The sequence below is a fragment of the Pelodiscus sinensis genome, chromosome 1 (assembly GCF_049634645.1).
Source record: "Pelodiscus sinensis isolate JC-2024 chromosome 1, ASM4963464v1, whole genome shotgun sequence".
Taxonomy (NCBI): Eukaryota; Metazoa; Chordata; order Testudines; family Trionychidae; genus Pelodiscus; species Pelodiscus sinensis.
The window spans coordinates 247,776,958-247,793,888 of NC_134711.1; the positions used below are offsets into that span (position 1 = coordinate 247,776,958).

The 16,931-nt window shown below is 38.4% G+C and overlaps 1 protein-coding gene across 2 annotated transcripts in view; it reads right to left on the reverse strand.

Moving 5' to 3' along the window:
* Window positions 1-213: 213 nt before the first annotated feature.
* PCCA (propionyl-CoA carboxylase subunit alpha) overlaps window positions 214-16,931 on the reverse strand; it is a 476,944-nt gene continuing 460,226 nt past the window's right edge. For both annotated transcript variants that reach the window (XM_075918750.1, XM_075918752.1), the window contains 2 exons: window positions 1,245-1,322; window positions 214-578 (listed from right to left, as the gene is read on the reverse strand). In XM_075918750.1, the coding sequence (XP_075774865.1) occupies window positions 510-578; window positions 1,245-1,322 (147 nt within the window). In that variant the 3' untranslated portion in view covers window positions 214-509. The remainder of the gene's footprint in view (window positions 579-1,244; window positions 1,323-16,931) is intronic.

Consider the following 16,931-nt stretch of genomic DNA (forward strand, 5'->3'; position numbering starts at 1 on the left):
ACAATTCTAAGGAATTCTGTCCATTACAATGCATCTGAACAGAAATCAAACAACGAGTAGCTCCGTCTAGGAGAAATTGCTCTGTTTGCTTACTGATTACTTTTTTACTTAACTATTTTATATGATAGGGCTCATGCACATTTGAAATTATACCTATTACAGTGGCTGAACTCAAATGTCTACTTTAAAAATACATTCAATGAGGCCTCAATATTTATGCAGAAGTGTTCAATTTTATTGATTTGTATTTGATATTGAAAATCAGGAGAATTACAAATCTTTATATGTACAATATTTATAGAAATAAAAATCTGACATCCATTGGCAGTCTTTATATCTGTTGTACAGAGAATATCATGGTTATGCATTTATGCAATAAATATGACAGTATAAAATTTGCTACATAGGAATGTGTTACACACATTTCTCTGTATTAATATCCTCATTTTGCATTATGAGTGGAAATAAAGAGTTAATTGAACTGTGCGATGACATGAAGGAAGCATGTTTTATTCCAGTTCTACGAGCAGATCTCCTTCCCCAACAGTCTCACCAGCTTTACAGCACACAGTTTTCACCTACAGTGTGAAGGTGAAAATAATTATTAAATCTTCCCTTTAAGGATCGCTTTGAACTTTTTTAGTTCATTCAGCTTGCCCAACCTATATTAATGCAAATGCCTGATTGTAAACACTTTTGGACACTACACATTTAACAACCTCATCAAAAAATGCTCAGTCTCAAAACTGTTACTTTTTAAAAGCAATATGTTCTAGGGTAAACACTACTACTCACTGACACTACTGAAGTATTTTCCATAATTATTCCATAATCATATATCAGGACAATATGAAATTAAAGTGCACTTAATTAACTGCAAAATATCTCTGTTTCTAACTGCTCTCTGAAAATACAGAATTTGGAGAACTTGCCATAGAGCCTTCAAACCAATCTGAATTGTGATATCTTAAGGAACAAATCATTATGAAGAACTCATTTACATTATTTTTTGAAGCCTGTAAACCACTTCATGCTGTGTCATCTAAATCTCGTAACTATTCAACATCTTTCCAGGCAGATGTAAACGTTAAAAATTAAAGGCCCCTCATTTTGAAAGATCTAGAAAATAAAAAACAATTGCACTAATGCTTTAAACTACCACAGCGTTTCTCTTCCTCCCCCCCCATAAATTCTGTCCAATTTGACAAGTTTTATGCAGTTTAAAAAGATGAGACAAAACATACCTTGCCGCTTTTAGCAGCACTCAGACTGTTCTGCATTTTCATGGCTTCAATTACACAAATCTCCTGTCCTTTTGAGACCTGGTAAAATATAGAGTACAGAAATAAGTATCAAAGATTTAAACATTCTGAACTTTCTGCAGAATAAAGTAATTAATTCCGTAGGCCAAGTTTATTAAGCTCAAACAATTTTCACAGAACACCTGAAACCAAGCTGTCACATAGAAGTCCACAGCACAAGCAGTGTGACATGCCATGGTTACCTTTAGCTAATCAAAACTAAAACAGAAAAGGAATCTATTACATGGAGGTGGGGAATAAGGAGAAGAAAAGAAAACAAAACAAAAATGAAGTGTTCCTCTCCAATCTCACATTTGTAACCTGAACATTCCAAACTCACACTTTCCAACAGCAGTCACACTGACATCAATGATGGATAGAACAAAAATTAATTTGTGTGGTTTTGACTGTGGAGCCACTGCTGTACTTCCCTGGCTTAGATCCATATGGATAATAATCCTCATTCAGGAGCCAGTAAGTTTCTTGGCATTAGTTCTCTGGAGCATGGACTAGGGCCTTTGACAACACCCAGCAGACTAGTACAGAGCAAGAAGGTACTGTTTTGCACATGTCACTATCTGGATGGTAGCTGATGTCTTTTGGACCGCTTAGTGGGAAACACCAAATTTTTATCCATCTGGGAGGGCTCTTGGAGGCAAAATGACAATTTTCACCAAAGCTGACGGCTCTTAAAGGGAAACTCTCAGGTTTCCTCTTTCTGCTTATTTGCACTCTCCTAACAGACATATACAAGCTCAAGGTTATAAGCAACCCACTGTGCAGCTATACTTTTGCGCTGAGTGTGGCTAAGAATCAGATTCTTTCTTCAGGGACTTTGACTATGCTGCACAAACAAAATAAGCCACTTGAGGCTTTATGCTTGTTATGGAGGTTACCCATCATTGGAGGGGGAGGTCCAAATTCTTCCCTGGTGTAATCCCACAGATTCTTTTAGAAACCCTGTGATGATCATCAGAGATGGCAGTCAACAGATTTACTTAACAGACCCTGTGCCCTGAGCACACACAGTTGCACTTTTGTGGTTTTGTTTAGTGCCTGTAAGGATTAACTTCTGAGACATCTGAGTGAACTTAGTGGGTTTCCTTATGACTCCTATAGTGCAAGTGTAGTTAGTGCCTCTGAACTCTGTTCTTTCCTGCACTGTTCAGATGGTGGAATTTACTAGTACATTAGCATAAAAGGACATGATTCACAGTGATGCCAAGAGATGGTGTAATGCAGTGCTGGGCATGCTGCTTGTCTCAGAGTACAGCAAACTGGTATCATAGGACCAGTTAGTGATGGGGTAGCATCCAGCAGAGTGGAATGAGGACAGCCAGCAAAAGACCAGGTATGTGAATATATTTTGTCATTATGTACTGAAGGTAGGCATCTTCCCTAACTCTGTTCTGGGCTAGAATAAACAGTGTACTTTTAAACTGGCTACAAAGCTTCATGTGTGTCCAATGCTGCAACAGTCAGGATTCCGAGACAGGACTCATTACTTCTAGACTAAAAGAAGTTACTGCATTATCCCTTTGTCAGACGTAACAGCAATATGGGAGTTTTGGAGGAAGAGCAGAGATTTGCTCTAAGAACCCTGCATTCTAACCAGCTATGCTAAGCAATTAGCATGAAACTGTACAAACAAGAAATTCCATCATAAGAGTCAGGTGAGCAGTTTAAGTCATTAACACCCTAGGATTCTATGTATGGCATCAAATGCTGGTTTTTATTATTAGTTATGTCTGTATCTCATCTCTGCCTATCTTTTATTGTTCTTCCAGCCACCTGCTGTTCTATCTCCACGCTTTTTCCAGCACCTCTCTTTCCTGCACCTTACTTTCATTGTCCTCACTCCCTGCTCTGGACCTTTCAGCCATTTCTAGCGTTATCAGTGAACTTGTTAGGGTTGTAGAAGCTATGAATGTATCATTTAGTTTAAAAACAAAACAACAAAAAAATGGATAAGTTCCTCATAGGTGTCAAAACCAACCTCACCTACATTACTGTTTAGTTACAGCTGAGACACCAACCTTGAAGAAAGAAAATTCAGAGATTTCAGACCATTACATTACTATACTCTTTAAAAAGAAGTTCAGTCAAGGGCCTTGAACCAAGGACTGGGCTCCAGAAATTAATAAATACTCATCAAAGCTCTGCTACTGATTCACAATGTGGCCATGGGCAAATCACTTAGGCCACGATTTTCAAAGCTCAGTTCTCAAAATTAGACTAAATCTGCAAAGTCAATGAGAGCTGTAGCTAGTTAAGAACTCTAAAAACATCTGGGCATTTAGGGGTCTAAATATGGATTTGGTGCCTAATTCCAGGTATTCAAGTAGTCTCAAATGTCATCTGTGATTTAGTTTTCCAGTCTGTAAAATGGATCATTTGGTCAGATGATCTGCACATTAATCAGCTAATGTTTATGCAGAGCTTAAAAATGTGTTTAGTATTAGGGATGTAAAATCCTGTTTAACTGGTTAACTATATTGTTTAACAAGTTAATTAATTAAAGGTAGAGTGGGCAAGGGGAGGAGGCAGTATCCAAAGCAGCCCCTGACTGCAGGACACCCGTGCCCACCATGGACTGAGACTGCTCCGGATGACCAGAACACCACCTCTGACAGGTCCCCAACAGGACTGAAACAGCCCCCTGCCTGCAGCAAGCAGGGAGCTGCTCCAGCCTCCACCAGTTAACCTTAACCGGTAAGCCTCACCTGGTAAGGGTGAGGCTTACGGGTAAACAGTCACATCCCTATTTACTATATGAATCGTAAGTAGAGTTGTCACCTCAGATAGTGCACTGCAAAATGGTTGGAAACAAGTGAAAAATCAGTGATCCGAATTCTTTGTCTTCTGTTTTGGTGCCTCAAATTGAGTGTTGTATTTTTGTGTTTGATACAGACGTGTGCTTACAGGGATTGACAATAGTAGAGCTGGTCTTTGTAAAGAAAGAAAACCACACAAAGTAACTTAGTCAACATCTAGTATTCTTACTCATTTAGAAGGCAGAGCACACTTTTGGTAGGTACCCAAAGTTAAAATGCTGTGACAGCACTTCTGATAATGTACAATTTGCTTAAAACTACTTTGGTGAAAGTATCACTTACGACCAGGAGTTTAATCACTGTTCTTCGGTTAAATCTTTATGATTCCTTTCATTGTACAATCCCAAAATTAGGCATTTGTATCTATCTTCTCTTTCACTCTTTTGGGCTTTGTCCAACTTCTTTCATTACATAATTGTATGTATCCTTTAGTCTGTATGTATTATGTAGCCTGTAAATGAAGATCTTAATAGTGTGTACAATTTCTTCCTTCCTCATTTATTTAAGGATTAATCTGGGCTTTTTAAAGTACTATGTCTTTTTCACTTGTTCTATTTCTTCCCTTTGTATGTTTAAAACAGTGAAATCCAATTTTGATTCATGATCGTCTTTACATTTTAAATTGATGACCCAAATCTGTCAAAACAAAAATTAAAAAACCCAAATTTTGATTAATTTGCATTGATTCAGATCAATGTGTTCCTTTTGTTAAAAAGAAACAAAACTAAAGAGTGCGGTTTGGGGGGGGGGGTTGCTAGATTTATGCTACATAAAATCTACATTTAAATTGATTGGCTTAATGTAAATATGAAAATGAACCAATCACATTTAATTTCTAGAACACATTTTTAGTGCAACATTGAATATTTCAATGGCTTACTTTTTAATTTCATTTTTATTTTGTAAGCAGATTCAAAAATGAAGAGAAGAGAACCTAATATCTAACTACTTGTAACAATACAGATACAACATTTGAGAATAGCAAATAACATTTTAACTCTTTCTCTGTATAATTTAGGGATTGCATGGGTCTTATTTATCCAATTTTAAAGATAGATTGCACACAAAGTGTGGGATTGTCTTCAATGTTTTTTTAACCAAATAATTCAGGATGAGAAGTGGAAGAGGAACTTGAAAAGTAGCAACCTTAAACTATTTTCCTTATGCATACAGAAGGAACATAAGGATTAATTGTACTCCCTGAGATGGCTCTTTAAAATTCAGGAGGTACAATAAGACAACTCACATCTGAGGGCATTACTATGAGAGATCTTTGTGAGTATAGTACATGTTTGTAAGACTTTTGTGAATCATTTGATAAAGACTTAATGATTGTGACAGGATGTCTTCAATGTTAGGCCTCCAAAATGGTCACAAGTCCCACAAGTCTTTTTGATAAACCCAATCAGCACTGATGTATTTCTCCACTCTATGTCTAATTGGTGTAAAGTTTGTAGATCTGAATCTTGTATTTTTCATCCAGCTTACTGCGTCCTCTCCTTTGACATAAGGTCAAGGTTCACATTCGCATCCGATTATCAAAGTGGCACTCATTAAGCAGCAGCCTGCTTTGCACCAAAATGAGTTAGCTTGAAGGAAAACTCAGCCCATTTACTCAGCAGATTTTAGCATTTTAAGGAGGCCTGAATGTCACACAGAATTGCTACGTTTTGAAGAGTTTCAGACATCTCCAGCTGATGATTAATTGTAAGTGATGGGAAATAAAATCCAGTAAAGCCAGCTGCTTGCCATGGTCGGCAAAATTACTATAATGGATATAGGCTGCCAATTTTCCAGTTTTACTGGCAAGTCTTCCAAGTGTAATTAAGGGAAGTTATAAATGATATGGAAATCTATCAAGTCCCATTTATTTTCAGAGGACTCTTTCCCCAGAGACTTTTATCTTCAAGCTTATAGTTTGCTTTGTTGTGCTAATGATTTAAGCCACTTCTTATTTCTGATGAAAGCCCTCAATATCCTTCATAAGAAGTTAGATCCACTTCTTTCACAAAGGTTTAAAGAAACAGAACCCTTTTAAAGTTGTGTTCGTGAAATACACAAACCTCTTGTTTCCTTTGTGCTGCATCTTAAGCATCTACCTTTTGGATTTCAAACCATGAATAACCTTGAGAAGACCACAAAAATTCTGGGAGGAAAGTTTTTTTTTTAATTTCTCTATTAAGATGGTAGAAACTACCCTCCATGCTAGGCATTTAGCAGAAGGTAGTTTTGTTCGCTAATGTTGTTTGATTTGGAATAAAAGCATGAAAATGATGTGCAAAGGCCTAAAATTGGAGATGTAAAGGATGACTGCACAGTATTCCATTTCTCAATTTCATCCTTCAGAGCCACAAAATAGGGGTGATACAGTTACTGGATGAGATTTACAGTAACAGCTGTGGTCTTCCCACACAAGGGAGGACCTTCTAATGGGCTAAGGTCTGTTTTGAACAGACGGGGAGCAACAAAACAAGGTTCCCTATTAAGGGTGTGCAGTAATATTCCTGATAAAGAAAATGAGAGTAGTTGTCAGATTGCTTTTAAGAGACCTAAATCCCCTTCTGGTGTTAAAAAAAATAGAGCTATTTGAGAAAGTGCTAGTTGCTAAATAAATAAAAGACTAAAGGGTTGTAAATGCAGGAGAATTTTTTTTAATGTACACTCTAGCAACTGTAAAGAAGGCATAGGAACCAGTGCCAGTGGCATATGGCTTTCTACTGTGCTGAACATCCATACAAAAGACAGGTTCATCAGTCATTGATGTATCTGGATAAAAAATTAGCTTCTGATGGATGGTATTTAGAGCTTACCTGCTGCTAGTACATTACCAGAGAAACAAAGGTTTGGAAACCCACATGCCATTAGAAACTGCGGACCATGAATACAACACGTGCAAGGGTACACAATGTATGCCAAGTTCTACAAAATAATAAATAAGCTATTTAAACCCTCTGCCTAAAATTGGGCCCGCTGCAAGGAACCTTGGGTCAGTCCTACACAGGCCAATTAATGCACAGCATCTGCTGTATAGAAGCAGTGCATGAAGCATTTCCGAATGATTTCAGCAATTAAAAGAAAACTGTTTCCTGCCTGTTCTGACAGCAACTGTGTTCAATGCAACAGTGAGCACAAGATCATTGTGTGCAGCTGAAAAAATTAAGTCTTTTTTTTTTTGAGAAGGGGGTGGGTGGGATGAAGATTTCTTGTGGAACAGGATAGTTCTTTTATTGTCCTACATTCTGTGTTTTTCTGCCAAATTAGACAGAAGGCTCTGAGGGCTTACAGGGCCCTCCTCAGTATCACCTTCTGGTGCACGGTGGCTCCCTAAAAAGATGAATCAATATCAACCCTGCTGATTTGTCTACAAAAGTGAAAATCCTTCAATTACATTTTTAATACCATTGTATTTAGAACACAGGTGCTTCAATGCAATACACTTTTAAGATTCTTAGATCAGAAGAAAAAGCCCAGTAACATCCATAAGCAAAAAGCATCTCTGATTTGGTTAAAAGCGCAGTTAGAATCCAATTTTACTTACTCCTGTCTCTTTTCTGAGCCTGAAAGAGAGAGGCTGGTAACTATCCCCCAATATTGCCCTAATTTCCACATTCGCATCCCTACATATTTATGTATACTGAGAACGGACAACGGGAGACTATGAAATAATAAAGCAACAATCAAGCAACCCTGAACTTGCAAAATATTGCATATATTCTTGCCAAACTATTACAAATATATGCAATTTATAATCATAATGGTTGCAAGAATATTATCTGATATACTAAAGCTTTGTTCCTTTTGTGCACTGAGGAGAGTGCTAGAAAATAATACTCATTGTTACTTTTCTTATTTTTTTAAACTTAGTCCATTTGCTATAATTCCCTCTTCCCCCTTCCTCTCCATGACTTTTTTTCTCTGTGACTTGTTGACATTCTGGCAGCAAGCACCTAAGTAGAAAACAAATCAGGAGGAATTGGATGAACAGCAATTGAAATTCCTTGACGTTGTCCAAATCTGTGTAAAATAATTAGTGCAGGTTTTCCCTTCCCTCCAAATTAACTTGGAAAGAGAAGCTATAGAGTTGAAATTATAATTAGCAGCAATTAACACTGCTTGACAGATGATTATTAAACTTTTTATGCCACACTCCTTTAATGAATGAACATAGGTATAGCACATCCAAGGTTTTCTGACCTCTGATTAACCAAAGGTCAGTGGTGTCCTCCTGACAGCAATGAGCACTAGTCATTGCATCCCCACTTATCCAAAACACTCATATTCCCAGTGGTTTCAGAAATTTCCAAAACTTTTTTGGGTAAGTTTGGGTATGTGTATTTTGGTGGTAGTAGTTATGATGAACCCATACATGGACCTGACAGCCTCAGAGAAAGGATGGTTTCAGTTCTAGACACAAATATTTTTGATTTATAAGAGATCTTTTAAAAGTTCTTATGAATTTGTTTTAGAGTGGCATCCATACATTTTTCTTTTGTAAGGCTTTCTAATTATTTATTAATTGTTTCTTACTGTTACAATATTTTATAAATCCTTACTCCCAAACAATCCTCAATCTGTGTGTTTACATTAATAATTGTATTTATATTTCTTTAAGTCAACTGTATATAAAAGAATACAACCTTAAGCCAATATAAATGTTACATAAAACAAAATATACTTTCAACAAGTGCAAGCAATTTGAAATGGTAGACTTATTGGAATAAATCACAATATAAAAATAAATTAAACTATTGCCTTCAAGCTTGTGGTGTCAGACTGGTAGGAATATTGGTGTGCTTTTGCTATTTGAATGTTATCATTTTTCTGAAATTGTAAAAATGGTTTCAGATTCACTTAACTGATAATTTTCCTTACAATAAGGCACAAAGAAACTATAATGAAATGTAAACAAATCATAAAATGGCAAGTGAGATTCCTTATCACATTTCATCAAGCTCATACCAAGCACACTTTACAAAAATACATTTAGCATACATATTGGGAACATTGCACACACATACAAAAGGGAAGAACTGAACAGAAAGAAGCAACAGTAACAACAAACCAGGGAAAACTTTGGGTTTATACACAACCGGAGGGGAGACTGTGTATGATTTGTGAAATATTCTGGTATATTAAATAATATCATAGATTTCTGTGTAAAAGGTATCAATTAAATAATTAACCCAGTTCCGTCTGTTTTCCATTTTGATTATTTTCTACAGCTGGCATAAAAATTATTATTGACATAAAGTAAAAAAAAAATCAAATCGACTTCTCTTAGATGAGGGGTGAGGAACCTTTTTTTGGATTGGGGGGCCGTGGCGCTAACCCACCAAAAAATCAGTCAGGGCCAGACACAAGTGAGAAGTAAAAAACAAAGAAAACAAAAAACAAAACCAAATACTCTCACTGACTAGCCCATGACTGAGAAGGAGAAAGACACTCCCCACATTTCCCTGAGCCTTGGGGGCCAGAATCAGGCAAGCTGAGGGCCACATCTGGCCCCCGGGCCTGAGTTTCCCCACCTCTGCCTTAGATTTTTGGAAGTAAATTGCAAATAAAGTTTGAAATTGCAAGTGAACTGGTGAAAAGCAACAGGTAATATAAAAGCTCAAACTTTTATTTTACAGATATTTACAATATAATGTGGAATATGTGCATGGGTGGCAGAATTGTGGAGATTTTGTTTTTTCACTTGCAATATTTTAAGTGAAATACTCTGACTGGATATGTTTTGTGATCCATTCAAGCTTTTTCTAGACTTTTCTGCCAGATAATTTGAATTCAATTTAAAATAAAATCTCCCAATTTGTTTCTAGCTTAGCAGCATTAAGAAGTTTTGCAAAATGAATTTACCCATCACATCTTACTTCAAAAGTTTTAAACAACTGTTACGATTTTAATCTTAATTCTGAAATTATTCATATCAGTTAGTTTCCATAGAATCCATATTTGGGGGGAAACTGTCTTGTGCATTCTCCGAAAGACAAACTTCTGCTATTCAAGCAAAGTTTTAAATTGAAAATTACAGCTTCACTTTGAAAGCCTTGGTAGTTTCATTAACTGAGAAATATCCTTTTAAAAAGGTAATTTGACTTATGATAATGTTCCCAAATCATGATTTATTTATAAAAAATATTGAAAACAATCCTTACATATAGAAAAATGTCTAGCATGATCTTATGGCTATAATAATATGCAAACAAATAAACAAAATTAAATCCGTATAATGACTGGAAATTTTATCCACAATCACTTTTCTTTTGTATATATTTGTGGATGCCCAAAGAAAAGAATTAAACTTATTTTATGCAGCTTACTAAACAGTGTCTGACTTATTAATGCCACCTATTTCTAATTACTGCATTTTTTTAAAGTCTGAATTTCAGATACAAGCAATATTGAAGACATAAAAATATTAATATATTCAGAAGGCCATTGAGAACTTTATGGTCAATTACTGTTGCTGTATATAATGATTAGCAAACTCAAAAGAGTTATGAAGAGAACCTATTTTGGAAGCATGCTGGCAGGGTTTCTGTATACATGACACAACATTTGAGCTCTGTCCACAGAACCATAATATCTTGTTGCTTCCCATATTCCACAGATATCACTCTACAGGATTCTTTACACACTGAGCTCAAAGCAGAATACCAGAGGGGGGAAAATATACTAAGGATTAGTAGACACTGTTTTATTGTACCCTCAGTGATTAATACTCAATTCTGTGCAGCTCAGAATGAGTTTTTAGATTTTATTACAGTTTTTGTAATTGTTACAAGATTAAATTGCATCTGTAGCATTTTACTGGAGGTTTATGAAGATGGCAATGTACACAATCTGTGCCTGGGGGCCATCTGTGCTCCCATTGAAGTCAATGTGAGCAAGATCAATGCCTAGTCTATGATTTTGATTGCGTATAACCTCTCCTGTCTCACTTAACATTGCCAATGTCCTGAATTCTGACTATACCAAATGGCTTTTTTACAACAAGCTTTCATTCTGATATGTTCTTCTTTATAATAACCCCTTCAGAGAACATGAAAATGGATGTGCTTTACCAGAGGGACAGTGCTATCATTACAAATAAGATAAAAAAGTTAAGGTTAAATTGAAGACTCATCTGCTAAGTACAGTAATAGCTTATTCTCATTTAGAGAGTTTTCAAATTCACAATGCTTTTGTTGCTCACTTTACTTTGGTTTTAGCTGTTCCCAGTGACAAGTAAGTGACATTTAATTACATCTCTCTAATAATGTGGGGAAAGTGGCAAAGAAAAAACCCCAGCAATGAACAAGCTAAAAAATTTGCCAGAAGTCTTACTCCTCTTCATGAGACAAATAGTGATTTCCCCTAGTGGGAATCGTTAAGGGCTGAAGACTTCTGGAAACAGAAAATGAATTTCTTGCTTGTGCACTACTTCTTTGACAGAAGTGAACTTCAAACAGGCTACTAGATTCGGTGGGGCATGCATATACAGCCTTCTATCATGCTTTAGCAGCCCAAAGCATTTTTCATAAATAGTAGACAAGAGAATGAAAAAAAAACCCAATGATATTAAAAATCTGAGAAAAAATAATGAAGAGGACAGTAGCTGGCGTCTCATTTGGCTATGGACATGCAAAGAGAAACTTACAAACACCGTAAGTTTTACCTGGCCAAGCAAGATGACCATGACTAAATGGCTGATAATAAATATAGCTGTAAATTCGGCCAAACAAAGATGATGTGCTCCTTCACTAGGAGTTTCTTCTCTATTGTAATGTTATCTCTAATGGAGACTATCTCCCGATGAAGTCTCTGAAATGATCTCTTTGGGAGCACAGTCAGTCATGGTGCAGAGACTGGCATATCATCTTCCAAACAAATTTAGCATAGTTCCCAAGTCAAAACTACCTTGAAACCACTACTAACAATATTGTTTTATATAATAGCTATAAGCTGAATGAAAACAAGGAACATTTTTCCTGCTTGCAGCTGCATTGTATTCAGACACCATTACAATTTTAACTGGTAATACAGCTAGAAATATAAAGACTACTTAAATTCTTTAGTCACCCTGAAAAACAAGGAAACACAGAATACATTTAAGCACTGGGACAAAAAGATGTTTATGTCTCAGAGCTACAGTTCCCTGTTCATTGTACTTTGAACAGCTGTAGTGACTAGTTCTGACAGCTAAGGCATGTCATCTGAATCATACCATTTCACTGCTTATGCAATATAGATGATTGATAGCATCTCAGCTCCTTTTCTAATGCCCTGTCTACATTGGCAAGTTTTGTCACCAAAAAAGCCCTTTTTGGTGACAAAACCCAGAGGGCGTTCACATTGCAACATGACAAAAGTTGTAACAAATGCCCAGATTTGGCAACAAAAACTTCCACCTCTGCAAGGGACTTTTGTCTCTAACCATCTCTTTACTATTGGCAATCATGCAGTGTGTACTACATTAGAGTTATTCTCGAGGTTATTGAACTCCAGTGTGTTTCCCTCAATGCCCAATTAGCCACTCTGGCCAGCGCTTTTAACTACACTGCTCTGCAGCAGGGGTGGCCCGTGAGCCTAGGCGAGCTAGGCAGCTGCCTCGGGTGCCACTGGCCTGGGCGCCTGATGAGGACGTCACGGCCATTGACGGCTGTGCAGGCAGGGGCGTCGATTGTGCCGCCCCACCTAGGGCGCCAGCTGCTGCAGCCAGTCTCGGGCCGCTCTTGCTCTGCAGCCACATAAACAGATGTGCCCCTCCCATCTGCAAACGTCCAGGAACTTTAAAATCCATTTCCCAATGTCTGGCTCATTGCATGGTGGTCCTCATGGCATCTTCTCAGGGAAACTGGGGTGGCTATTTCTCAAGATGCTCTCCTGAGCTTTTGAATCTCATCAGTGAAGAACTGTTCAAGTCTTGAGGTTTTTGAAGTGTCGTGTCTCATTGTTCCATCATGGCCAAACACGTAACCCTTATTCTCATACAAATTACGTAAGCAACAAGCATGTAGTCACCACCTTTGGAGTATGATCTTTCAAAAAGTCCAGCCTGCCATAGAGGTGAGGTGGCGCTATAATGGGAATGTGTGTACCATCGATTGCTCTGCCGCAGTTTAGAAAGCCCATTTCAGCCAGCCATTATGTCATCCACATTTCCCAGAGTCACCATGCTATGCAGCAAAATGCAATTTATTGCCCTGCACACTTGCAGAAGTGCTGCCCCAAAGGTAGACTTCCCCACTCCAAACTAATTTGCAACTGAATGGCAGCAATCGGGAGCTACCAGCTTTCACAAAGCAATGGCAAAACGCTTCTCTATCCAGAGAGCAGCTCTCATGCAGGTGTCCTGGTGCTGCAGTTTGGGGCCAGCTCAGAACACAGCTCCAGGAAGGTTGCTTTATGCATCCAAAAGTTCTGTAGGCACTGATCTTCATCCCACGCGTGCATGACAATGCGATCCCATCACTCAGTGCTGGTTTGCCTAGCCCAAAAGCGACGCTCTACTCTACACAGCTGATCTGTGACAACCCATTGCAATGCCACTTTGCTGCTGTCCCTGTCACATTGTTGTCCGTATGTGAGTCATCATCCTCTTCTAGGAAGTGCACAAATAGCTCTATTGCAGCTAAGCACATTGGATGCAACATAGGAGAGAAGTCTGGGATCCATGATTTCTCTCAGCAGATGGTGGAGAGCGCAGCACTGTCATTCAAGTGGTAAAAGTTAGCTGGAAACCCTTGGTGGGGCTAGGAAACAAAAAGGTGGCTGATGGGATGTTTTTCACATTCCCCAAATACCTAGCACTATGCCATGTGTTCCCACAGTGTCTAGCGACTGAACGTGACACCAGGCACTGTGGAATGCCTATCCACATTGATTTACTCTTTCTGTCAATGAGAGCTAACATTATGGCCATGATATGTCGACAAAGGGTGGCAGAAAAACAGGTCTGGCAAGTTTTCTGTTTTGGCTACTTTTGCATGTCGACAGCACTTTTCATCACCAAACCTTTCCAGAATAGACATGGCTTAAGTTTTAACACTAGTCCTGGAAAGGATGGATTTAAGTTATACTCTTTCCATACCACAAAATGTGTTTTTGTAATTAAAGCCACACAATTAGCATTGACAGCCTCAGGTCCACAAAAACAGATTATGCTGTTTAAGTACTCTGCCGCTCAATGCCTCCAGCAAAAAGCTGCAGGAGAAGAAGAGAGGGGAAAAAATCCACATGTATTATTTAACCACTTGCATTCTTGTACCGCACCACTTGTGAATTTGTAGAGTGAGGTTTTTAATTCTTTGGCCATGGACCCAAACCCCTTCCCCAACCCCATAGTTCTATTCCTTCAAGAAGACAAAATATTTGTCAGACACAAGGAAAACATTTTATAACAGCCAGTGGAATTAACCTTTTTAAACCCATTCCATTTATATTATCAATCAAAAAGGTAACAAAAACAATTCCATCTTGAAATATTTTGAAAACATTATCTTTCCCACCACAAAAACAAATATTTGCTGAGTACCTTACACACTATGCAACTCTTACCGCCCCTATGTTGAAGCCGTGGGTTTCAGGTGCCATGACGAATCTATTGTAAGGAGTCGGCTTTCCAATCAGCTTTCCGGCAGATCTCAAAACTAGCAGTTTTGTTCACTATTAACAACTGATGATTCAGTTTCATTCTGGACAGATTGCGAATACTTTGGTGTAAGCATACATGATTTCCTAATAAGCTTTTCTGAATGCTTGTGAAAGAGGCATCTGAGTGTTACAGACCCTGATCGTGCAGACACTCCCACACGATTCACTTTAGACAAGTGAATAATTGCATGGAGCTATTCCTGTGTATAAAGTCACCCCCTGGTCATTAGGGTTTGGTAAGTTTCAGTGGTGAAAGGAATTCAACCATTTTAAAAAGGGTACACATAATTTCTTTTGCCACAAGCAGCAATTGTAACAGTATATTCATATCTCTACCATGTGATACAATGGAGTTCTCCTTTCAATTGCATTTTTACCAAACTAGAATTAGTTCAAATTGCATGTGTGAGTATATCTGTACACAGGTTTGATTTAAATACAATTAACATAATACAAACAGATAGCTCTTAACACACACTTGATATAAACATAGGGAGGCAAAGACCCACTTTTCTGGAACTCTACATCTGGAGCTTGTACTTCCTCCCTCTTTTTTCCTATTGACAGAGAGAAGTGTCCATATGCACGATGTGCAAAAGTAGAGATAGCAGCATGGAAATGTGCAAACCAACTCCCCCTATGTAGTGCTCCACCCCCATTTTATAAGGTATCACCTTTTGCGATTAAGCATGTTGTAATTTGGGGTTGGTCCTTAACTAGGTTGTGCTCAGCCTCTCACTGAAGTCAGGAATGGTCATAAGAACAGCCATACTGGGTCAGACCAAAGGTCCATCTAGCCCAGTATCTTGTCTGCTGACAGTGGCCAATGCCAGGTGCCCCAAAGGGGGACTGAACTGAACAGGTAATCATCAAGTGATCCCTCTCCTGTCATCCCTTCCCAGATTCTGACAAACAGAGGATAGGGACACCATTCCTACCCATACTGTCTAATAGCCATTCACTGACTTCTAACCTCCATGAATTTATCTAGCTCTTCTTTGAACCTTGTTAAGCTATGTTTATATAGCCGCATGACATTATTTCAAAATAACATAGTCTGTATCTCCGCACAAGCAGTTATTTCAACATAAGTCAAAATAATGTTGAGCTGGATAATTGCTTACTCCGAGTCCTGTAACCCTCATTGTACGAGGAGCAAGGGAAGTCAGGGGAAGAGTGCTCTATCTTGAAACACTTGCTGTGTAAACAGCGCCAAAAGTCGAAATAAGCTATTTCGACTTAAGCTACACAATTAGCGTAGATCAAGTTGCATAGCTTATTTTGAGTTTAGCCCTGCTGTGTAGACGTGCCCCTAAAGTCCTGTCTTCAGAACATCTTCTGGCAAGGATTTCCCCATGCCGAACATGTGTTGTGTGAAGAAAAATTTCCTTTTGTTTGTTTTAAACCTGCTACCTACTAATTTAATTTGGTGACCCCTAGTTCTTACGTTATGGGAACAAGTAAATAACTTTTCCTTATTCACTTTTTCCGCACCAGTCATGATTTTATAGACCTCTATCATATCCCCCCCTTAGTCTCCTCTTTTCTAAGCTGAAAAGTTCCAGTCTTTTTAATCTCTCTTCATATGGCACCTGTTCCAAACCCTTATTCATTTTCGTTGCCCTTTTCTAGGGATGTTAAAATTAGATTAATCAATTAATTGAATGGTTGATGGAATTTCCATCGACTATTTGATTAGTCGATAAGGGCACTTCCACTTTGAAATGCAGAAAGAGACCACCCGGCTGTTGCTACATTTCAAAGGCAGAAGTGGTGCGCAGTGCTCTGCCTTTGAAATGTACAAAAGTCCAAGCAGGGGCTCTTGTGCATTTCAAAGAGTGAAACACTGCATGGAGCCTGGGGCTAGCGGGGAGTCCCTCGCTGACCCAGGGCTCCGCACAGTGTTTCAATCTTTGAAATGCACAAGAGCCCCTGCGTACCACTTCTGCCTTTGACATGTAGCAACAGCCGGGCGGTCTCTTTCTACATTTCAAAGCAGAAGTGCCACATGCAGCCGAGAGTCAGTGGGAGGACTCTCCACTAGCCCCAGGCTCCATGCGGCATTTCAAAAGTAGAACACCACTCCTGCACCCATACCCCTTCCCACAGAGCTGGAGCTGGGGGAAACTGGCTTTTAAGTTGGCTCCCTCCAGCACACTCT